We start from the raw sequence: 24,197 nt of genomic DNA on the forward strand, positions 1-24,197 counted from the left end.
TTTAAATGATAAAATGTTTTTAGAGGAGCTTTAAGCATTTCTCGAAGATTGGTACTGAAGATTAGACTGTTAAGACAGATGTGACGGTTTTGCTTCTATAAAATAATAAGGCAATTTTCAAAAATCAATGGACCGAGCCTTCATAATCTTGAAGGTCTTTTATAATTCAGTCTCTTGCACAGAATGATCTGTAGAACCTTACAGTAAGTTTTAGGACTGGTCATCAGGCTGAAAATGCCTCATTTATCTGTTAAAGCCCAAACAATCAGCATATTTTTATGTCGTAAACTTGAAGTGCATCATTTTTCACAAAGAGGAGTAAATACAGTGATTTTGTTAACAAGCTGGTAGATGACATCAAATATTTACAAGGAAAAAGTGAGCGATGTTTCCTAAAACAATTTAGAGAACTTCTGTGACATTATTTATGCAGTATTTCTTTCTTTTCCAGAAAAAAAACAACAACAACAATAAAATCACCTCTCTGATTTCTTTCGGAAAAAAATGCATGCAAATTTTTTTTTTAAACTTTAAATGTATTTTATTATGAAAAAGGGAAAACTTCCCAACAGGAAAGATCAGTGCAACAGGGATATTTCTGTTTGGTCAAATACAGGAAAGGCAATTATCAACAGAGGCAACCAGACCTCGCAAATTAATGACATTAGTGTCATCCATATCTGGTTGTCCTTGACAACTGTCCAACAATCAGTCTCCTCCCATGATTACTGTGAATGAATGAGTTAGGCAGGACCACCTCGCTGCCTCCTTCTTTCTGCTCTCCCCTGTGTTTTTCAGACAGTCTATCATTGTTACTTTTATTTCTCGTGAACAGAAATGACCGTAACCTACACCAGCAGGCTCAGAAGGAGGCGTCAGCTCCACCGAGGAAAGAGAAACAAACTAGGATGATGACAGTGGAGGTAAAATAAACCATGTTTCATGAATGTCTTCAGCTCAGCTGGGTGAGACACTCGTGGCCCAGGATGATATGTTAAGAGTGGAAAGCCAACACTAGTCCACCACATCCTGCCCGTGATACGTTGTTGGAAGGACATAGTGGTGGGGTGGAGGCGGGGTAATTAAAAGTATTTACTGTCAGATCCAATCAAGTGCAGCGGACTGGTTACTTAAGATCATGTTAATCCATATCCAGGGTTTTCTTCAGGTTTGAGCTTCAGTGTGGCTCAGTCTTTAAATTAGATTAATTTGAGCTCTGCTAATAACTGTCTGCAGGCTTGTGCAAATAAATAGAGCAACGCAGAGCACGGTCTAACACCACCTAATTTCCAGTTTATTACACACTTATAAAACAGTATCACATGACACGTCTCGTTAGTCTGCTTGGTGTTAAGATTACATTTCCACACATTTTTTTTTTTTTGGTGAACGGTGTTTCCATCAGGTCCACCAAACAAAGTGAACTTCTTTTTTTTTTTTTCCCTAAAGAAAATCACAAACAGCCTCGGTTAAAACATTCCTCAACTTTCCAGTTCACATCTCCTCCTTCAAGTATATAAACAGATCAGGAGCAGCAGCCCAGTAAATATGATCAAACCCCAAGCTGTAAATGACAGCAAAGAAATGTGCATCGTCTAAATAGGTGACCCAGGTCTTTGGTCACAACATCATCACTCCTTTAACGTACTCGAGTTCTTATTCGAGGGAAAAACCAAGCAGTGGAGCTTCGGAGCCGATCACGTCTGCAGCACGCCTCTGGGCTGACTTGGTCCAAAATATTCTCCTTAACGCTCGAGTCTCAGTGAGGAAGAGGGTGCAAAGAGGATGCTATGATTCTGCTGTGGCTGCGTCACCCAAGACTGAGCAGCCAACATCTCAGGGAGCGACAGCACTCCTGTCTTCTGTCCTCTTCCCTCCCTCTTTTTGGAGAAGCCAAACAAAATGCATGCTAACTCATCTGCAATTAACCCTTTCCCCTCTGTGCTGAATAGGAGTATCTACAAAGCAGTGTAAGGAAATTGTGGCAGGACGTTACTGCACTCTTGAAACAGATGAAGTTCAAATGCAGTCTTCTCCCATGATCTTGGTGTAATTTGTTTTTTGACAACGTCATAAATTTTAGCATTTCTTCTTATGCCATCATTCTGTGTGACATAAGAAAGCAGACAACCTCTTGTAGATGCTCCTGCAGACGTTGCAGACGTCAGTCTGTACTCGCTCACCCCAGCCCCACAGGGAAGCTATCAATTTAAAAAGAAACTGTTCGTTCAGCATAGATAATCTTTGCATCGCTGATGCGCATTACGCCAAGAGGAGAAAGAAGCCGCGTGGGACAAATGAAGCCAGCAGGTGTAATGCTGCGTTTGTGGTAAAGGAAATGCTATGTAAGCTTTTCTTTGACACATAGTTTAAAAAAAATAATTCTAGCTATGAATACAGACTCCAGGAGGAGAAACTGCTATGTAAAGACATATTTAAAAGAGAGAAAAAGTTCAGGTCTAGTTCTATGCTTAAATCAATATAGTTCACCACTTTTATAATTGCAAAGACACAACTGGAAGACTGGACAATTTGTAAAAGGTTGAAGCCCTCTATTAACCTCAAGTAAAGAGAAAACCAGCGACACCATTGTGAGATATTTTCCTCTTTTTTTTAAAAAAAACATGTTGATAACATTTTAGTCTATATTCTAGTCTAAGTCTGGCTAGCAAAATCCAATGTTTCCTGTTTTTTATTTTGAAGATTGCAGTACGTGTTGATAGCTGCTGCTCAGAAACAAGACAGAAAAGATTTTTGGAGCAGAAGAAGGAAAAGACACTGACCTTGTTGCCTGTCCCTGCACAGCAGATGCCCAGAGCCATGGCAGCCCCACAGCGTACATGAGGGTTGTAACTTTCTGACAAGAGAGAAACCACACTGGGACACTGCTCAGGGGTCCTGGAGAGACAAAGGGGTAGAAAGAAGAGGCACTTGAAGTTAATCACATACAGTAAGCATGACAAATGTCATTAATCAGTTCAGATTGCTGTTGGACTAATCACAGCTTTCTGGATGCTGTGATTTATCAAAGAAAAGTTAAACAATCAGAAACTCTCACAAACTTCCCCAAATCTTTACATTTGTTTCTCACTTGGATTAAAAAAATTGATGTACACGCACACACACACACACACACACACACACACACACACACACACACACACACACACACACACACACACACAAAGACACACACTCTTTTCATATCTTAGTGAGGACATCCTAACCAAATGGTTTGGGTAAATTGTACAATATTACCACATGGTAAAAACATTACAAAATTCCTACAAATGTGAAGGAATGTGCTAAATAAACACCTTTTTACCAGCACCGCTTCAGTCATACTGGCACAACCTGCAAGATCATATCAAAATTTAGCTCAGTAGGTGACAGTCGTTATTGTTTTTGAGTAAAAATTATCTTAGTTAAAAAAAACAAAACAAAAACCTCTTTGAAGCAAAATATGCACGGGCACACGCACACGCACAGGAAAAAAAACAAAAACATGATGTTGAACATTATCTGATAATTCACTTGCGATAACAACGGCTCTGCCCGGGCTTGAATTGGTAGGCTGATTGGCGAGATTACGCAGAATTTTGCATGAAGAGTTGGTCTGCTTTAAATTGCAAACGGACGCCAATCAGTGACACAAGGATCACAGAAAACGGCCGCGTTTAACTAACTGACCCAGCAATGCTATAGTGGAAATAAAGAGGCTGTCTCTGTTTCTCTCAAACTAAAAGCTCAATGATCCACAGAAGAAATAGAACAGCAGAAGAATAAAACAGTGGTGCTTATTGGATTCTAGTTGGTTAAAAAAAAAAAAAAGGCTTTAAACTGTGTTTGTGTATATGCCGAATTATTCTACAAATGTGTTCACAAATTATATGAAAATTATGGCGTAAGTTCAGTAAAAACAGTCTTGGAAGCTTTAAAGCTTCACAAAGATGACTTACTTCACTACTGACTGGATGAACTACACTGGGTCCAATAACTGAAGCTATAATCACATCGTTATGAGCCTTACAACTATGAAGCATAGAAAGAAATGTTTGAATCTGTCTTTTTACTCATCATTAAAAACAGTTGCGTTAATGGACAGAATATATAACCTATTCAACAGAAGTAGAAAACACTATAGACTGGAAAAACTGCATTTTGGAATTAATAAGTTGCCCCTTCAGAAAACTATGTCATAATAAGATTAACACACACACACACACACACACACACACACACACACACACACACACACACACACACACACACAAAAGCCACAAACTCTTAAACTGTCCATCAATATGGAGGCATGTCCGCAGTGAGTAATCTGCACTGGTCTGTCTGGAATTAAAAGCTCAGCTCGACCATTATATTAGGATTTAGCGAGATCACAAGTGGCAATCACTGAGAGATTTGGATCAGATTTCAGTGTCACCTCCAGAGGGTTTTTTTTCTATTCTGGTAGGCTGACGGACGGTGCCCTTCAATCTACATTTGGGTGAGAGCCAAACTGTAAAGTGCTCACACAGAATAAGCATTTAGGTTAAATAAAAATATTTATGATGCTTTTTTGAAACTGACTGCACAATAGCTTGAGGCACACCTTGAGAAAACTGGCGATTGGTTATCTGAATAGGTCAATCTGAAGCCTTTTCAGCTTTTTTCAGTAAAAGATTACCTTCAGCCACCATGAAAATAGAAGTGAGATGGAGAGAAGAAATCAATATTCAGCATTTGTTTCACATGAAAAGCCTGTGAAGCTGTGACGTCTGGAATTCAACTTAAAGTTCAATATCCTGGTAATGCGTGATGGACTTAAAAACCTCAGAATTAACTCAAAGGAAAGAGACGAGGAAAAAAAACAAAACAAAACAGAGCACCAAGTTTATGACTCCACTCAAAGTCTTTAAAGTTGCAGATGTAGAGCAAAGAAAAAAATAATCTTAAAACATGTAATTTTTCCGCATGAAATGTGACTGGCAGTCATTGATGTGGTCTTGCTGTATGACTGCAGATCACATTCAGTCGCTTCCTGTCTGTTACAGGAAGCAGTTGTAAAATACATCATGAAAAACACCTGGACAATGTTAATTTTAGACAAGAGGTCATGTGGCTTTTATAGTTTACGCTAAAAGGTAATCAAAATTCATCCAAAGAGTAAACAAAACAAACGCGTGTGAGTATACTGCTATAATAATAAGTGATAAGCAGCTGCCAAAGGGTAGACTGTTAACTTGTTAAACTGCCTAAAGTGGGAGAAAAAAAATGTGTCACGTCTAATGGTACATAACGTTTTTTTTTCCCTTTTATGTTGCAGCAGTTTAAAAGTTGGCAAACATGCAGATCCCAAGAAATAAGGTTAGTTATCATACTGAAAACATGGTCGGGCAAAAGCAGCTGTTGAAGAGATAGATGCTGCCTCTAATCACAGTGCTACACCTGATGTGATGATTTAAGCATTTAAAAAATTTTAAACTTCTGGGACTGAAGAGATTAAACTTCATTAAAGGATAAGCAAAGTAAAAGAGAGCAGATTATCTTATGCATGTACTGCCACCTTGACAGAAACAAGGGGCATGTATCATCTAAAATATCCAAGGGTACACTCTGAACTTCTCACTTAAAAAAGAATTAAAAAAAATAAATTAATAAATAAATCTGCTTTTAAAAGCAAAAAAGCAAAGCAACATCATGACTAGAAAGCAAAACAATCTATAGAGAAAACAAAAATATACATAAATAGGGGATAATTTCTTAAAATATATATCATCTATAAAAAAAACAAGTTTCCTGAGATTTTCTCAATGTGAGCTCACTGAGGACAAAAGGCTTTAACAGCTATGTAGTATAAGTACATTTTGAAGCATGTACCTCTACACAAAAGGTTCCCCCCATACAGTGCTCCTACCTCCCCTCTTCTTCGAGCAGAGGAGTGAACAGAAAGTGACAAATATAAACAGTGGGACGGCGGTGTTGAAGGAAATTACCTCCCAGAACAACTGGCATGTTGCCATCATGAAGACATTCATCTGTTTTGTATAGAGTCTGAGTCACTTGCAAGCAGAAGGGGGAGGGAGGGGACGAGAGAGAGAGAGAGAGCGTGAGCTGATCGCAGGCTGCAGACGAGAGGCAACGAGTGAGGACGGGAGAGCAGCAGAGGAGCAACAACATCTGAAAGTTTTAAACCTGTGATCGCGGTAGGTGACGCGCGGCGAGACTGGAAGTTCCTCCAACATGTGGAAGCGAATAAATTCCACATCACGGACCGCTTCAGACTAAGACAGATTTAGGATTCGCTGCTGAGGGAGGGCGTTCTCTGTCACATTCTTCTATGGGAAGGGAAGAAATTTAAAGATGAGATAGGAGACATTAAAAGAGACTGCTGTCCCACCTTACAAGGTGTGCAAAGAGTGAAATGCACGGGGTGTCAAGCGGCTCTCTTTTCCCAGCTCAGAATACTGTTTTAGTGTTCAAGAGCGCTAAGACGTAAAGGTTTGGGAAAAGACTTAAGAGCTGAAAACACAAAAGGAGAAGGACAGCTAACATTACCTTGGGAAACAGGTAAGAAACTTTTGCAAAACTATCACAATACTAGTTTATTTTTTTATTTGAAAATGGGTTTTGACATCATTTAAACCACTGCTTTGGAAGGTATATAAATTCAAAAGCCTACACATTCATCTACTAATTTTAATCAAAAAATATCAGCTGAAACACCGTGTACAAACAACTTGCATCTTTTATTAACCTTTAACTGTATAACAGAAGAAATCTGAAAAGCTTTTAAGCCATTACTCATTACTTTCCCAGCTTGGCATTCACATAATTCATGATCTGACTGTCTTTGCTCTATTTATTACTTACCATTGCTGTATTTTGTCATTATTCGGGCAAATTAAAGAAAATGACTAATCACTACCCCTTTAACAGACCTATTTCTTCTTTGAAGTGGATGTCAAGAGTGTCAGCTGCCTGGGAAAGTGAGGACCCCTGCTCACTTGCGGAACATCGCACTGTGGAGCTACTAATCGTGTTGGGATTATTGCCAGCTTTGGATTTTATAAGAACAAAGATCATCTTCGTTTGGCTTTTACGGGATGCAGGATCTTGTGTGCTGCCCCTGAACTGTCTCACCCTACCCTGTGCCCTTGCCTGTGGGACCCAGTGACCATGCTGACCGAGTCTCCCAGACCAGAAAGATTAGAGCCCCGACCTACACTCAAGCCCGCTGTATGCTCAGCAGCACCCTGTCTCAGCCAGCCATGGCACAGCTCGAGGCTAACAGCTCACATGCAAGCAAAGTGTCTGAGATTCAGCTGAAATGGGCTGCCTTGCTCATTGTCATGGTCATCATCCCCACGATCGGAGGAAACATCCTGGTCATTCTCGCTGTGTCGCTGGAGAAAAAGCTGCAGAATGCTACCAACTACTTTCTAATGTCACTTGCTGTAGCCGATCTGCTGGTGGGACTCCTAGTGATGCCCATTGCATTGGTCACTGTTCTCTACAGTAAGTTTAGCATGGAGCTTTGGCTTTGACTGTTTCATTGCACATATACTGCATATGCTTTTTTACATTATATAGGTAGTATTAAAGCTGCACAGGTAAAAATCCTAGAAACCCAAGCATAAAATGTCTTATTTTTTCCCTTTTAAAAGGTTGTTTACATTTATTTAATAAAATCACAATATATTTTATTATGCTTACAGAATAAACAGTATACAGTATTTAAACCCCAGACACTCCCCCAGCTCAGCCAGCAAACAACTGCCAACATTACCTCACCCATGTCTAAGGTGTGACTCTGAACAAAGCACCATTGGAATGATTATATTTCTTCCTTTAATATCCAGAAGAACACTGAAAATTGATGTCCAAACCACAAACAAATTTTCAGAACAATTTTTTAAAGTGAGTTCAGGAGTGACCGAAGTGATTTCATGAAGAATGTCCCCCTAATTCACAGCAAACTTGTATTAAACCTTCATTAGGCGTTAATATCTACATAACAACCAGAAGACTTGGGGATAACAGAAGAGGAGAACAACAATTTGAGAGTAGTATTAGCAGTATTAGATCCAATCAAGACTATCTCTAAACAAATTATTCCAGATGAAATATAACAAGAGATAGTGGACGGTGAACAGTCTACTTTCTCTGGTAAAGCTTTGGCACCAGCTCCACATCTTGGACTGAACGACTTGCCTCTGGGACTATTACCAATGGAAAGCCATGTTTCCATTAATTCCATTAATAGTGTTGTGCAAATACAGCTGCAAAGGAACTGATTTAGACTTGTATCATCTTTTTTCCTCTTCATACCACAACAAAATACAGAGCTACGGCAAAGCTACGCATTATTCTCCATTAGTTCAATTGAAGGATAATGAGCTGGATTATAATTATGCCTAACACACAAGAGCGCAGATGTGGATGTGTCACACTGAAAGCTGCACAAGTAAGATTGCTCAGAGATGCTGCTTAAGCGCTTACCTTAATGCAGAAGCTAATTAAAGAAGGGCCTTACAATTAATCTGCCATTGCATCTATTTCTGTAACAAATCTGTGTCTGGAAACATGCTATTTAAATTCTGACTGGATCGCTGGATTGAAAATGATACCAGCTATAAGGGTTTTACATCACTCTCCACATTAGGAACATATAAAGCCTGTTCATCAGTCTACCAGGAAGCTTAATCCCCTTTCACGTTGCTTTAATTGAGCACACTGAGCCCAAAATTCACCCAGTAAACCCTCCAAAGAAGTTTTAGTCACTGCCAAAGGGGAAATCATCAGTAAAATTAGTATTTTAAACCAGATTTATTTTGGGTTCATTTACCCAAGCATAATAAACATTTTAATTTATCAAACAGCCAGATATAACAACAAAACTCACAGATTTCTGTTCAACAAGCCTGTGCAGATTTTGTCCTTTCACATCATTCATTTTTGTATGCGCGCTTCAGTAGACACCGAAAGGCCCATTCTGATCCATGAAAAACCTGGGTATTGAGCTAAAAGCAGCTGGCTTTGAAACATAAAAGAAACTGAAAGGGTATTGATTTCTTTTTTCAAACCATCACTTCAATACGGGAACCTCTAAAGCAATTTATCTAGGCCAAAAATATTTAGTCCTAAGAACTAGTCCAGTCACATAACTGAGAAAAACACCAACTGTGATTAAAATGTATTTCTTTAATTTTTCCAGCAGTATTTCTATCTGCTAAAATGTTACAAAGGACTACAAAAACAAAAAACAGACTCCTAAAATATGCTCTGCTTTTGTGAAATATATTTTAAGACCCAGGCAGCTGTCATCCTCTCCTATTTAGAGAGAGATGAAGCGCTGAGGTGAAATGGAAGAGGTCATGAGGACACAGACAGAAAAAGTGTGTTAGTTTGAAGGATAGCTAACGACGGTGCGGACAGTCATGCTGTGCCAACAACCTTTAGCGAAATAAACACATAGACAAGGTTATAGTACATTGCTACACTAATACCACAAATGTCACCTGGTGCCCAATACAACAAAACTAAATATTTCAGTGAAATCAGTGATACAACTGTAAGGTGGGGCCGATGAGCTGTGCTGGGCTTGAAATAATCAGAAACAATAAAAACACACGTAAGCTGACAGACTAATAAAGCTGTGCGTGTGGTGTGTAAATTAAGACTGTTATCATTGTTAATTAAGGCTAGAGATGTGCTGGTCCAGTGTCCAGAGGTGTTTGCTTTGTAGCCGTGTGCAAATAATGAATGTGGTTGAAGTCCAATTTATCTTTTTAACCTTTATCCCCCTTCTTATAATCTAATAACAGGCGAGGAAGGTGCAGAGAGGCTAACAGCTAGTCCTTTGAAGTTCGTTAGTTAGTTACATTTCTTTTTCTTTTCAGCTCTATACAATGTCACTATAATTATTAGGCCTTTAGCGATCCAATCACATATAAAAAAATTTGATTTCTCTATTAACCAAAGTGTCTCCAGTCGAATCGCTCCTCCTTTTTATCTTTGATCATCCGTTCAGACTTGCTCGTAGAGTCAAGTAGTAGGGCAGGTAGAGCTGGCTGCAGCTGGCAGAGAAACCTACTTTACTTTGAATTAAAATATATAAGTTTCAAAGAAAAGATGATGCAACACACCCTTCCAGAAAATGTTTCTAGTATTCAGCCACTCTTCCACATCTGCTGAGCAGAAGTATACAGACACCTGGAAAATGTAAGAGGTCCTCTTGTTTAAAATATGAGCTATGTGAACAGAAACTCTTGTAAACTTAAAATAAACCAACTTGTAGCCAAAAAAGAAAAAAGAAAAGCCTAAGTGAGAAGCCAGCTCTCTACTAACCAATAATGTGGTAATTTAATACATTAGATTTTCTGAACTCCTCTATTCTATATGTTTTTTTTTTATTTAAAGAGCTGTGGATATTGTAGCTGTTTGTATTGTGCAATGTGCTATAAACACTTATACTTTCTTATACTTGCCAGAAATGCAAATTATTCTTATTCTTTTTTAAGTAATAACACTTGATCCCTATTTTTTTTAATAAAAGTCCTGCACTGTTGACTCTTAGACACCCACATCTGTTCAAATAGCAGTTTTGTAATCCTTATAAACAAACAAAAAAAAAAAACATTGCAAATTACTTTGAGGTGCTGACACGAGCCTTGTATAACTAGGAACTACAGGAGAGCTCTGCTTTATGCCCCAAGTTTTTAATGGGCTGCCACGTGGTGGAACTAGGATGTTTTCAAAGGCAACCATAAAACAAAAAACTATAAAAAAAAAAAAAAAAAGCTTACAAGGGCAGGATTGCTTTAGTAACATTGTAAAACTAATACAACAAATAAACACTTTCCAAAAGCGGGAATCATTTGTCATTTGGGGGGGGGGGGGAGAGAAAAGCTTCCACGTCAAACTTAATCAAAACAGAGTACGAGAAAGCAGCGCAGTAAGGAGGCGGAGGAGACGGGCATAACACAGGAAAATTCCAACAACTGTCTTTTACTATGTTAATGGATGACGAGACAAAAGCCAGAACAACTACTTGCCAGTTTTATACCCAGAACTCAAAATAAACACTACTGTTGAGCGCAGTCTCTGCCACATCTACATAAAGAGCTTCGAGCTCCATAAACACTCGGCGAACCCTCCTTTTTCCAGTAAAGTGATTCCTCACAGATAAACAAACAGCAATCATTTGCATGAGTGCTACTTCAAACCCGTTGCCATTGTCTGATATCTACCCTAACGGGCAGAGAGTATGACCGCATTCTTTTTGGCAAGAAAATGAGTTACACCACAAGTATATTAAACTATCTGCTAACTCTAATTTCCATCTCATCTTCTCTTTAGACTCTGGATGGCCTCTTCCTGAGTTTCTCTGCCCCATCTGGCTCTTCCTTGATGTGCTTTTTTCTACTGCATCCATCATGCACCTTTGTGCCATTTCACTGGATCGCTACATTGCCATCAAGAAGCCGATTCAACACAGCCAGTACAAATCCAGAGCCAAAGCGCTGGTCAAGATCGCGCTGGTGTGGCTCATATCCATTTGTAAGTTTGTCAGTTCAGCCTTCTGCAAGTTTCTTTCTGCAAATTTTACACAGCTCTACAGCAGTCTTTAAAGTCAAAACTCAAAACATAAAAGCCCCAACAAAACCTGGTTTACACTCAGAAATGCATGCCGGATGACATAAAACAGCAACATATATATATATATATATAAACAGCACTCATATGATTTAAAGTCCACTGTGACGGTGGATACATAAATGTGAAGACTAAAAAGGGCCAAAATTCCAAGTTTTAAAATAAAAGGTAAAATCAGCTGCATCTCAAAAACTTACGTTAAATACATGAAAACACCTTTACAGCATCAGGTCACCATGTTCAGGTCTAGAGTGTAAAATATTTGGCCAAATTCACTGAGGCGTTACAGCTCAGTGCTCACACCACTAAGGGAACAGTCACTTTGGCTGTCAGGTGTGGCTTTATTTAAACTTTTAAAGCTTACTGTACACCATGGCTTATTTTGAGGGGGGTGACGGCAAGCCAGGAATGATTAGTTTACTAGATTTTGTAAACACAAAGATGCTGCAATCAGTCTTGCCTTGTTATTGGAGACACATTTCAGTAAAAGCAGCTCTTTCTCTCAAATGAAAAATTACTGCATTTGCAGAAAAAAACAAAACAAATGCAAGCCAGTAAGCTGTTCATCAAATGAGTGTGGTAATAACAACCAGTGTTTTCCAGTATTTAACGTTGTTGTCATTTTTCTAGGTATTGCAATTCCAATTCCTATTAGGGGCCTTAAGAACTACCACCTTCCCAACAACATCACCTTCAACAGCAACCACACGTGCCTGCTGAAACCAACCACCTTCTGGGATTTTATCATATTTGGCTCTTTGTCAGCATTCTTCATCCCTTTGACTATCATGATGGTCATCTATCTACTCACTGTCCATGTGTTGCGCAAAAAGGTTTATTTGCTCAGGTCAAAGGTCACTCAGCGTTTTAGCTCTCCGGCGGTGTCCACAGTTTTTCAAAGGGAACAGTCTATGGCTTCAACTGAAGCCGAGCAAATGAATGTGCTGGACAGCAGACTTCCCCGGATGCAGGAAAAGCCAAATGCAGGCACCACGATCGCTCACACGCCATACGAACAGTCCTTTCGCAGGATGTCAACAATGGGCAAGAAGTCCATGCAGACTCTGAGCAATGAGCAGCGTGCCTCCAAGGTACTGGGCATAGTCTTCCTCCTGTTTGTAGTCATGTGGTGCCCTTTCTTTATTACAAATATCACCTCAGTGCTATGCAAAGGGTGTGATCCCAACGTCATTGCCCGGCTCATGGAGATCTTTGTTTGGGTGGGTTACGTGTCATCGGGTATTAACCCGCTGGTCTACACCCTATTCAACAAAACTTTCAGGCAGGCGTTCACACGTTACATCACCTGTAATTACAGGAGCTGTGCCAGTAACCTGTCAGGAGGACATCTGAGGCCATCAACTGCAGAGTGGACTCTAACAAGGATTTCAATCAAATCTTCCATGGCAGAGAACTCTAAGCTATTCATGAAACGGGGAATGAAGAACGGCATTGGAGCTGTGGCCTACCAAAGTCCGCTGAGGAGTCGGCAACCACCTGTACAGTCATCTAGTGGTGTTGTGCTAGACACAATACTTCTGACTGAAAATGAAGATGATAAGCAGGAGGAACATGTTAGCTGCGTATAGACTATGGACACGCAAAGCAAATGAATATAAATCGGGGGGGGGGGGGGGGGGGGGGGGGGGGTACTTAAGGTGGATAAAATTTATGTTGCAGATTTTAGTTCTTTCAAGACAAAGGCTTGTCACAAACAGATGTTTCTGTCAATTGGATACATTTAATGGCAAGACAACAAACCCCAAACTGTTCAAAATTTTCTGTAGCGCACACCTAGAGGGCAAAACACCAAAATGCTGGCTAACTCAGAGCATCAGAGCACTAGAGAACTCATGTTACAAGCTGCAAATGTTCAGATCAAATTTCAAAAACACTGATATTTAAAATACTGCATGTTTTTCCATACTAGTAAAGTGAAAATTGCACAAGCTGCAGTCCATATGCCAATATTTGCAATATGTAACAATATCCCCCCCGTGCACTTACACTGCCACCAGCACATAAACAAAAAAAACAAAACAAAAACAACAGTAGGTGCAGGTCTATCTATTTTTGATTGAGATGGGTCACTAATGCCACTTTTAGAAAGTGAAACTCATCTGTTAAGCTTATAATAATGTAATATAATGTAGCCATTGGTGTGATTTGGCAGCTGTATTTGTACGGCAGCCTCAGGAGAGGTGTGTTAACATTTAGTGCCATTATCTTTACTTGCCCAGCAGCTGTAAACAACTGAGCGGCTTGTGAACATTAGCTGGCATTTTGGCTTAATAACCCTAGTGAAAGTAAAGCACATGAAGTCTAAGGAAGGCTTGTTTTGCCCTCCAGGGTTCAAGGTGGTGACCTCACTTAGAAACTAGTAAGTGATCGCTAATGTTTGTTTACATCAGTTACACAAGGATCTATTTTCAACTATGAACACTACATCCACAAAGTTCAGGACATTATGATGACCTGGAAACTCCCTGAATGCAGTATACAGTACATTTCCTATTCTGATGCTTTTTAACTTTTGCTGTCTAAATATGCTGTAAACCATCTACATGCTTAAATTTTGTCAAGACAACACAGACAGACATAAACACCTCGCACTCTTGAAACGATACTTAATGTATTTGCTGGACCTTTGAAAAGCAGCCTGCTGTTTTGACATGTTAAAAAGATGTCCACTTAAAAAGACTGTACATAGAAAATGTTCACTTTAAATGGAAATTTACATGTGTTTAATACAATATTTCCTGTGTTCCTGATAAAAAGGCCAAATTCTAACCATCTGTGTGTTATACTGTTGATCTCCACATTCATATGTTACTGTAATGTGATCAGAAAAAAATGGCCTCTATCATAAATAAGGGCTGGGCAAAACAAAACACAACACAACATAACAGCCACAGTAAGACAAACAAAACAAAACAAAAAAAGGCTATTCACTTTTCCCCAAATCATAAACACCAAAGCAGATAACAGAGTTTGGCAATGAAAACACTGCTATTTACACTGAAAAAGAAAAATACGAATACTGTAACGACAGCATATTTAAGGAGCAATTCCTGATTTCTCTGTTTAAAAATATCCAGGAAAACAGCATAAATTCAACTAAACTAAAATCCTTATTTATATTTATATTTCTGTATAGACCGTGTCACTGTTAAACAAAAGACAAACAAACAAACTGGAACTCTGCTGATTTAGTATGAAAAAGCTGAAATGTAAGGCATTCAAACTTGGCTCTTCTTGTGAGGCGGAGTGCATGCAGTTATTCTTAAGCCATTAGGGTGGGAAATCAGAGAAGAGCAGGCAAACTAAATAGCTCTGGTTCACAAGTCTTTCTAAACACAGAGAAAATTTACACAAGGTTTATGTAGCGGCCGATTGATCACAGGATATCACATGGCCTTTTTGGGCTTAAAAATGCACACCCTGATGTTTGTGAGGTGGCCAGGCGGTCTGTTTAGCACGAGCCCTGCTCTATGGTGGGTAAACACTGATGTTAGTGGGATAAATGCCTGTAAATAACTGGAGAAGACAGTTAGAGTGATAAGGACCTCAGTGGTGTCATTGTCTGACACGGGAACATCATTCATGAAGACCAGTAACTACTACTAAACTAAATTTTGACAACTCATTAGCACAAAATATGAAAAACATAAGGTCAGCCAGGAAAACTGAAGCAAAAAAGAAAGAAAATCAAACTGTTTCTGTGTCAGTAGTGATGTAGTGAATAACAAGAACCAGACTGGTCAAAGCCAACTAAGCTTCAGGACAACTGCATGGAAATGACATTCACTGGTTTCATTCATTTGCCAGCTGCTACATTAACTTGTTTGTGTTAGCCAATCAACCAACAACACTTCACTTCACAAGTAAAATTCTCCACCAAGCTAACTGTAGTAAAACTAAATAAAACTCCCACAAGTAACCAAGAGATCAGCTGGTTGTAATGATGGTAAAACTGGCAAACTCCCTTCTCTCCTTCTAGTTTGTGGGGGACACCAGAGTATCCACAGGTACTCTGGTGGCACAGGTATCGGCTTTATAAAGTTACTGTGGCAGCTAATGCTATTAACCTTAATACGGATGGCTGTAGTTGTGCCATTTTCTTCTGCTGTAAGCATTCTGCAAGTCTTTTTTTAAGTTTATGATTTTCATTTATTAATTTACATATAGCAGGAGGCATCTAAATCCATACTGAGTTTCTACTATAATGCACGTGCCTCTTTCTGGAGGTTGTTTTTCGTGTGCCGGCTGCGTTTAAGACAGACAGCCAGTTAGTGGCAGATGTGACACACACTGAAATCAACAACCATAAACCATCTAGCTTTAATTCTACCTCCCCTCAGCAAACAAAGATAACTGTGCAACTGTTTAAAATAAACGGATGGACAGCAAACTGAGCACTGGTTGGTTTTCATTATAACTTTTTTAAACTCTTCAAAAGATTAACATAGAGAAGCAACATTTGTAATAACAATGATATTTAGAAAACCCTTCAGAATACCTTCTTTCTACCAGATGCATGATTTGGTTTAACCACGCCAATTATCTAGTTGCCTTCTTTTTAAAAAAAATTCCGGCTCAAATAAGTACATCTTTGTTCAAAGGTTGTGTTTTGCATAAAGCTGGAATTTTAGCACAAATATTGAGGTTTTAAAGAGAAAGGCCTTTGGTGCATGTGGAAAAAACCAAAACAGAGTGTTCATAGTTTAAGGAATGAGGTCTGGCTTACCTAAACAAGATGAAGCCAATGGACTCGACAGCAGCCCGTCTGACATCATCATTCACATCACTCACCTTAATAGAGAAAAGAAAAGCAGTCAATTAAACTGGACTTGATTTAATCTTAAAAATGCACATCCCTTACTACTCAGAGTAAAAGAAATATGCTCTACTATTAAGCTGTCTAATAAATTTAGTTAGCACCAAGTGCCACCTACAGGACAAAAGTAGTTCACACCTCTGCAGTGATTTCTGTTAGCAAGAGTTTTGCAAGATCATCCCTGAAAGAATACCGTGCTTTAAATAACTGGCATTAGTTTAATAACAGCAGCTACTAAAGCTTTGAAAACAAAAAGACAGATTAAGGGAGAAAATAAACAATCATACTTTTGACAATATTATGACTAGCAGCTATTATGAGGCCGGCCATTAGTGGATCTTCCATCCGCTTCAGTGCCATCATTATAAACCTGCACTCCCTTCAGTGACAGTGTTGTAAAGAAGGAAAAAAGGAAGCACTCACAGCGACATGTAGCAGGCGTCGGATCGCCTTGTTGTTCCCAGAGCCACAGTATGCCATTGCCACAGTGTACATACCAGAGCGCCGCAGGATGGGGTCCTACCGTAGACAGTGAAAGAAAGCAGAGCTTTAAGACTGTGTCTGGATACACAACTAAGATCAACATAATTTGAGTAATTTCCCACATCTAGATCTTGGCACAAAGTACAGAGGAAGAGTCTCACATGTGATGGGAAATACACACAACCTGAGGTTCAGTAAGTGCAGACGGGATTTGATACATCAAATATCAGCACAGTGAATTGTGAGCTTTACGGAGAGTAGTGACCTTTATGAAACAGACTGAGATTCTTTCCATTAAAGAATCAAACTTCTATTATTTTCTAGATATTGGTAAGTTGACCCTATGGCAAAGACAATTGTCACTTTTTTTTGACAGAAGTTTCAACCTGATGGTGTACATAATTTGATTTTTGAGTGTTTTTTAGTCATACCTTGTCTCTACAGAGGCTTTCAATGAGGGCATCAGCCTCCTCCATACGTCCATACATGACCATGGCAATTCCTACTGCCAGGCCACGCAAGATCTTCTCGTGCTGCGTCTCCTGAGCGTAGCCCACCATGTCCTCGATCGCCTGAGCCGACTTGGAGCCCAGCATGACGAGACCAAGAGCCAACCCTGCAGCTTCACCTGGGAGGTCGCAGAAGCAGAAAAAAACAAAACAAATTTGGACATCTATAATGGAATTTCTTTTATTTGATATATTGGTCATATTTTTTAGTCATGTCACTTTTGGGTCATTTAAAGGGTGCATATGTGGAAGAGCATTCAGCTCTAACTTTATTACACACACACAGCTAGGCCTCTGAGAAAGGGGGTGACAACAAGTGGGGGAAATTCCACAGGTGTGAAGCCTTTTGTTCTGTGTTTTTGAGGATGGGGGAAGAGACAAGGGGCAATCACGGTAAGAAGAGATAAGCTTATAAAAAATCTCCCACATTCTGGAGAGGGTTAAGAGTGTGAACAACAGCTGTGAAAGTACTTTTGTCTGACTGTATTTAAACCAGGGCTGTGCTGTTCATCGGTAGAGAGACTGCTGTCAGTGCCCCGTGACGGCGGCTCTCTCCAAGCATGCTTGTGTTTATTATTAAAAGTTCTTAGCCTACTGCTCACTGTGTCTGTAGGCTTTGTTAATTAAAATTCCATAACACATCACACAGGATAAAAAACAAACAAACAAAAACCCCGCTTTTTTTGGTCCACATACAATTAACATAACAAAACACATATTTAAAACGTTTGAAAGTTCTACTCTAATAAGGGACGTAGCAGAGATGCTCAAAACAAACAAAAATAAAAAACCAAATCATTCTTTGTCATATTTGTAAAAACATTATTATTAGTAAGCAGAATAGTAAAAAGCAAACTAGAAAGCCCCCCATTAAAATTCAAAAAGCCCCTTTACTGACAGGACCTACGTACCAGTGACAGCATCATCCTGGTAGAGGTTCGACTTGAGCAGATCGTAAACATCCTGCCTAGCCGTGCCCAATGCAGCCAAGCCCAGGCCAAGAGCACCGCCATGACGGACAATCTGTGACCGTGGAACAGAAAGCACACCTTCAGTGAGAGCATGAAACTGACACAGAGACTTAAACTAGCTCCTGCTCTCTAAAAAGCTTTAGCTGGGGCACAAGTGTAACATTTACAGGGCATTTGACAACCAAGATGAAACCAAACCTAAAAACTCACATCATTGCTGGCGTTCTTGAGTTGACTGAGCAGGTAGTCAATGATGTCCCCGCCATGGTTGGCATGAATGAGGCCCAGGGCATACAGCCCGCCTCCTTCCTGGTAGGCAGAGCCAGGGGAGGTATCTTTGGGCAAGTAGGTGGCCATTAACTGGAGCGCCTCTTTTTCATGACCCTGAAAGAAAGCATTTTCAACATTTTGAACATTAGAAACACTTTAATCTTTGTCTAAAACATTCTGAGCAGGCAGTAAGACTAGAAAAGCATAACATTAGAACAAAATCCTTTCTGGTTTTCTTAGTATTACCATCATTGTGCCAGAACTCTACCTTGTGGATGACACCCAGACTTGCTGTCGCTGTGAATTTTGCCCAGTTTGTTGCTCTTGCCAGCCATTCTAAGTTTTCTCTACAAGAACAAAAAACACTTGGGTTATAGTCACTCAAAAACGACACGTTTATCAATATCCCTCTGTAATCTTTTCAGTGTTTTATCATCCTCCTAGCACAGTTACCTGAGGAACTGGTCACTTGTGGTGCCTGTGTGCATGAAGGAGTTGGCTATAACCGTAGCTGTGTGGCACACTGAATTTCGAACCGCGTCCTGGAGTAAAAGGAGGCACAAAAATCAGGGAATTTCAGGAAGCGGTCGCTACGGCACATTAAGTGACCTCAAGCAAAATGCAGTTCATCTGGTTGTAAACAATCTTCTTCAAAACTACACATTACACTGGTAGCGAACGTTACCTTTGTGTTTTTCAGAATCATTAGATCTGTATTGTTATTTCGGATTAAGAATTGTAGGTGAAGCTCAATGGCCATCTCCCCACTCAGGATCTTGATCATCTTTGCATTCTGGTCTTTGGACTCATCTTTCTGTAAAAAGACAGAAGGACAATGTGACAATGTGATAGGATATATTAAAGGCAACAAATCAGAGTGTATTTATTTACCACCACCCCCCCCTCCCCCCAAAAAACAAACAAACTACTGTCCAATTGATTTTCTTCTTTCTACTTTCAACTTTAACGTTTTATTTTCATTCCTCCCTCCCAGCATTCAATAACACTATCAAGACTGCAGCTAAAGGCCACACTGAGTTAGTATTAATATTTAGTAAGGTAGTACTAATGATGCGTAATCTGCATTTTTTTCTGTGAACTTTTCTTCTCGACTTTGAATGCTTAACTAGACTACACTGCTATATATATACACTTGGCAAACACGATTCTGATTCTGATAAACTCCTTTTAACTTGCAGTATATTTTAGAATTCCTCATCATGTTTCAGGATTACTTTTTGTTATTCCTGTGAGAACTGTGTGGCTCTAGACTTTTCCAGCTGATGCCAACGCAACCAGTTTTATGTGCATGTATACAAACTGCTTAGCGTGACTGTGATTGTTAGCCTTGATCAGATGACCAAGCTGTACTGGTTATGGTGAACATGCTTTGTAGTGCAGGCTTCAGTTATTAAAGATCTACTGCAGTTAAAACCCCCAGAAATCCAAACTGCTAACCGTTTCTGCAGGCTTTCCAGCAGGGGAGCTGCCAGCTTTGTCATCGGTCTCCATTGCATCACTATAAAACATACAAGAGACAACAAGTTTCAGTCTGTAAGATGTGTGTGTATTAGACTCAATTCAAACTCAATCTTTTGTATTTCTTTACTTTAGTTCATTTTAGTTTGGTTCATTTCAGAAGGTTTAAGATGCCCACCAGAAACTTAGTGGGCTTTATTCTCACTGACAAAGGGTCAGAAGCTTTTCCCACCATACAGCATTTTAAAAGAACTCTTCAGCAGAGAAATGCCTTAAATCGGAGCCGCTATCTCTGAAAAAGCCTAAGACCCTGTAAACATGAACCAAGACAAAGTGCTTCAGAATTAGTCACTCTTTGTCCCTGCCTACCTCTCTTTGTCTGGCGTGGGCACAGTGCCTGTATTTGTGGAACCAGGGACTGCAGGAATAGGTGTCCCAACGGTACGCAGGTTCTGAATGACAGAGGACAGAAACTGCTGGCTGGCACTCTCATAGAGGTCAAAACAGATCTGGTAGGCCATTAGCAGGTTGTCCTCCTTCACCAGCTTCTCCAGGATATCACTCACAGCCTGCGGGTCATCCAGGAATATCAGGCACTGGAGTGGGGAGAGAGAGAGAGAGATAAGTGGAGAGGGATGTTAGTTTGAAATAGTTTTGGAAAATCTATTAAATTAAAGCTGTACATGTGATCAACATATAGCAGTACTATCAACTATTTTAAAAATCACACAAATAACTCTCAGCATGACTCAGGGCAGATGTTGGTTTGGTTGATTGATCGTTAGAGATTCTTATCAAACAACAAATACCTGCTATAATGCGTGCCTGAAAGTGAACTCTTTGGAATCATGAGGATTGTGATTACATATAAATTTTGATCTTATCATTTGGAGTTTTCATTTCTCATAACATCATTTTAGTGGCTTTCAGCAGCCTTCTCCAGAGACATTAAACCTAACCATAACTTGGCAATCTTTGGATGCTCCGTAGAAACTCTTGGGTTTTCACCTGGCATCCAGATTCATCTGTATAAAGGAATTGTGCTTGCCAAGAAACATATAAATTGGAAGTCTACCTCTTCTACGAAACTAGATTAAGGACGTTATCTTTTCTACAACTGGAAGAATCATGCATGTGTAAACCAGATATTCAAGGGAGATTTAGTAGGAGATGAGGGCCTTTTCTTCAACAATACCATATTATCTCTTACAAGCTGTGATCTTTACTTTTTTCTCGGTCCCATAAGATGCAAAAATGTTTTTTATATATTTTTGTTATATTCTTGACAGGTTTTCTTCATGTTTGAGAACTTCGAGAGTCACACTGTCTTAAATTCCCTCTGTATGTTTTCGTGCCTGAAAGCCTTTTATTTCTTTTCTGTGTTTGTGTATGTTGTTGCAAACAACAAATCAATGTATAAAACACTGGAGGGGAAAAAAAAGAAGTGAAATCATGATCACCCGCGCCAGTTTCCTTGGCTCAGGTGTTTGAACAATCCATTTGTTACCTGACAGACATTGATGAAATCGGGTTTTTCCAGGTTCATGTACAGTTTGACCAGCACCCTCAGCACGTCGTTACGGAACTTCTTGTTCTGCATCAGGGACATGCACACCTTCAAGCTGTAGGCAAGGAGGCCACTCACATCATTCTGGAAGAGAAGTGAAAAGAAAAAAAATTCTTAAGATGAAACGTTAATAACCTTGAACAATCAACAGCAGTAACCAAAGTGTAAATCTTATTAAAACTTGTTATAAAGATCCAAAATAATCTCAAGTTAGCAGAAAACTGCACTGACTGATTCTAAGATGGTTTTCTCAAACATGTCCAGACGTCTTGTTTCCAGGGCGATGCCAATGGCCTGTTTATACTTGTGATCGTCAAGGCAACGCAGGAACATCTTGTTGACAATGCCCTCGAGACGGGGGTCTATGGTTTTCTTCTCTTCGCCCTCTGGCAGCTCGGTATTCTCCACCCGCAGCTTGGTGTAATGGTCGATGCATTTGGCTGCATCCGAATAACAAACAAAAATAACAAGTTATGTAGGTAAATATATTTATTTCATACATACTTTTCATTAGAAAGCAATGGAGGATAAACCTTAAGTCCAACATTACATTTTTGTTTTACTTTGCACTGGTAAGAAGAGAAGAAGAAGTTTTTTCCCCCCCACTCACCAATGATGGTCTCCACATATTCTGAGTCATCTGTGACACTGAAAAGATCTCCCGCACCAAGAGCATAATTTAGAGACTCTTCAAAGGCTCCAAGATGGTAGAAAACCTTGGAGGCCACCAAGGCTGCAAATTCTCTACTCCGGAAAGACTCATCCTCATATAGGACTTCACTGTGAGGAGACAACAACTAGTTACATAAAACAAAACTGGCAGGAGCCATTTTTCTAATCACCATTGAGTAAATTGTAGATCAGATCAGAGATGATCAAAATCATTCAGGTCTGCATTTGTTACTGGACCATGAGGGAGCTTTGAGGGAGAGTAAATACTGTTGTCAGTGTATCAACATTTACAGGGAAAGTCAGTTAAATCTTTAACCCTACAACAGACATAGAAATAAACAATGAGCTTAAGTTCCTGCTGACTTATGTTACAGTACTGTAATAACTATAATATAAGCTCTTCGCTACTTACATCTTATCCACGGATCCTGAAATCTCAGCCCAAAAGTCATTCACAATGGCATCTAGCTTGTGCAGAGCAAACTCCTGCAAGAAAAACAGACGTGTTGTTTAAATATTCATCTTTGTATTCACTTTTATGTAATACTGCATACACCAAATGAGTTTACATTTATGTCACGTAGAAAAATAAAACACTGAGCAAAACTTGATGGGCCACACTGACAATTTACAAAGGTCAAGAGACTTTATCTCTGCAACTGTATATCTTGTGGTGAGATAACAAGACATGAAAATCTCTCGTTACCCGAATATTCAATTGACTACCCTACAACCAACTCTTACCTTAAGCTGGGGCTCATCCTCATCAAGGAGAGAAATAATTCCAGCTAGAAAACAAAAGAAATTATTAAATGGATGTTTACTTCATAAAATCCAAATACTTTTCTTTTCATCCCACGGTCATTTCAAATATTAAATACATTTGCAAATCAAAGACAAGACATTCTAAGAATACATTACATTACAATACGGTCTGAGGAGCTACAGAAGCTTAAAATATTTTTTCTATTGAGGATCAAATATAATGTTAGCCCAAAATCCGGCAATTTGAAGATTGTTTATAGCAATACTACGATGACAGCAGCATTTCGGATGTATTCAAACACATAACGTCCTCGGAAATTGCGTCTCAGATGAAAGCAAAAATGAACATGTTTATAAAGATCCATGCTGTTGCCATTACTGTAATTTATTTCTGCTTCCTCCATTTAAACAGCCTTGCAGTGATTAAAACCATTTCTGAAACACGGGAAAATCCACAATGAAATGTGTTTCTCCTTACTATAACTACTTTAGTAGTTTTATATGTGATCAACGGTCTATGGTGGGCTGCCAAGTATTAGCCGTGTGACTCAGCTAAATCAATGGCAACGGCTAACAAAATAAAGCTACCTTCAACTACTTACCGGCAGATGTTATCATGATTGGCTCTTCAGTCCCTCCTCGGCCCCGCGTATCCTAGTTTGACGGCGAAATTTCGTGTGATTTGGGGGAAGTTAAAGAAAAGATTTGCAATATTTGGATATGTTTAACCACCGAACTGAACGCAGCCGCTGCTAACTTCTTTTTGTTCAACACCGCAAGTCCCTGTCTGAAGGACCCTCGGGTTGGCCAGCTGTTACTATGCCTGATTAAAAACGTAAAAAAATGTATACAATTCACGCTGGAATCATCAGTTGGACCAACATATACCAGTTTTATAACTAATTAACATAAAGATAACGTAAATAATATTTTAAAAAATGTGGGGAATTTGTAATTGTAGTTGAATGTATCCGATTTTTACACTGGCACCT

General features: G+C 39.4%; 2 protein-coding genes across 3 annotated transcripts in view; one reads left to right on the plus strand and one right to left on the minus strand.

Moving 5' to 3' along the window:
- psmd1 (proteasome 26S subunit, non-ATPase 1) overlaps window positions 1–23,979 on the minus strand; it is a 37,912-nt gene extending 13,933 nt beyond the window's left edge. The window contains exons 1-17 of the mRNA XM_063495451.1: window positions 23,808–23,979; window positions 23,185–23,228; window positions 22,853–22,926; window positions 22,379–22,548; window positions 22,000–22,208; window positions 21,709–21,852; window positions 20,571–20,797; window positions 20,181–20,241; window positions 19,408–19,536; window positions 19,176–19,264; window positions 18,991–19,069; window positions 18,663–18,836; window positions 18,393–18,504; window positions 17,404–17,600; window positions 16,913–17,008; window positions 16,400–16,464; window positions 2,784–2,898 (exon numbers count right to left, since the gene is read on the minus strand). Of these exons, the coding sequence (XP_063351521.1) occupies window positions 2,784–2,898; window positions 16,400–16,464; window positions 16,913–17,008; window positions 17,404–17,600; window positions 18,393–18,504; window positions 18,663–18,836; window positions 18,991–19,069; window positions 19,176–19,264; window positions 19,408–19,536; window positions 20,181–20,241; window positions 20,571–20,797; window positions 21,709–21,852; window positions 22,000–22,208; window positions 22,379–22,548; window positions 22,853–22,926; window positions 23,185–23,228; window positions 23,808–23,823 (2,001 nt within the window). The 5' untranslated portion in view covers window positions 23,824–23,979. The remainder of the gene's footprint in view (window positions 1–2,783; window positions 2,899–16,399; window positions 16,465–16,912; window positions 17,009–17,403; window positions 17,601–18,392; window positions 18,505–18,662; window positions 18,837–18,990; window positions 19,070–19,175; window positions 19,265–19,407; window positions 19,537–20,180; window positions 20,242–20,570; window positions 20,798–21,708; window positions 21,853–21,999; window positions 22,209–22,378; window positions 22,549–22,852; window positions 22,927–23,184; window positions 23,229–23,807) is intronic.
- On the plus strand, window positions 6,169–13,242 carry htr2b (5-hydroxytryptamine (serotonin) receptor 2B, G protein-coupled). 2 transcript variants are annotated; one of them, XM_063495584.1, is made up of 4 exons: window positions 6,169–6,564; window positions 6,934–7,512; window positions 11,356–11,556; window positions 12,283–13,242. In XM_063495584.1, the coding sequence occupies exons 2-4, from the start codon at window positions 7,236–7,238 to the stop codon at window positions 13,239–13,241; spliced, it is 1,437 nt and encodes a 478-aa protein (XP_063351654.1). In that variant the 5' UTR covers window positions 6,169–6,564; window positions 6,934–7,235; the 3' UTR covers window position 13,242. The 2 variants fall into 2 exon arrangements, with proteins under 2 accessions (XP_063351654.1, XP_063351655.1); XM_063495585.1 differs by having other exon boundaries at window positions 6,953–7,512.
- Window positions 23,980–24,197: the final 218 nt, after the last annotated feature.

This window comes from Pelmatolapia mariae, linkage group LG15, assembly GCF_036321145.2.
Source record: "Pelmatolapia mariae isolate MD_Pm_ZW linkage group LG15, Pm_UMD_F_2, whole genome shotgun sequence".
NCBI classification, from domain to species: Eukaryota; Metazoa; Chordata; class Actinopteri; order Cichliformes; family Cichlidae; genus Pelmatolapia; species Pelmatolapia mariae.

Coding starts and splice junctions, on each gene's coding strand:
- htr2b (XM_063495584.1), top strand. CDS start 7,236: ATGCTCAGCAGCACCCTGTCTCAGCCAGCCATGGCACAGCTCGAGGCT. Junction 7,513..11,355: donor ATTGGTCACTGTTCTCTACA/GTAAGTTTAGCA, acceptor TCTTCTCTTTAG/ACTCTGGATGGCCTCTTCCT. Junction 11,557..12,282: donor GGTGTGGCTCATATCCATTT/GTAAGTTTGTCA, acceptor TCATTTTTCTAG/GTATTGCAATTCCAATTCCT.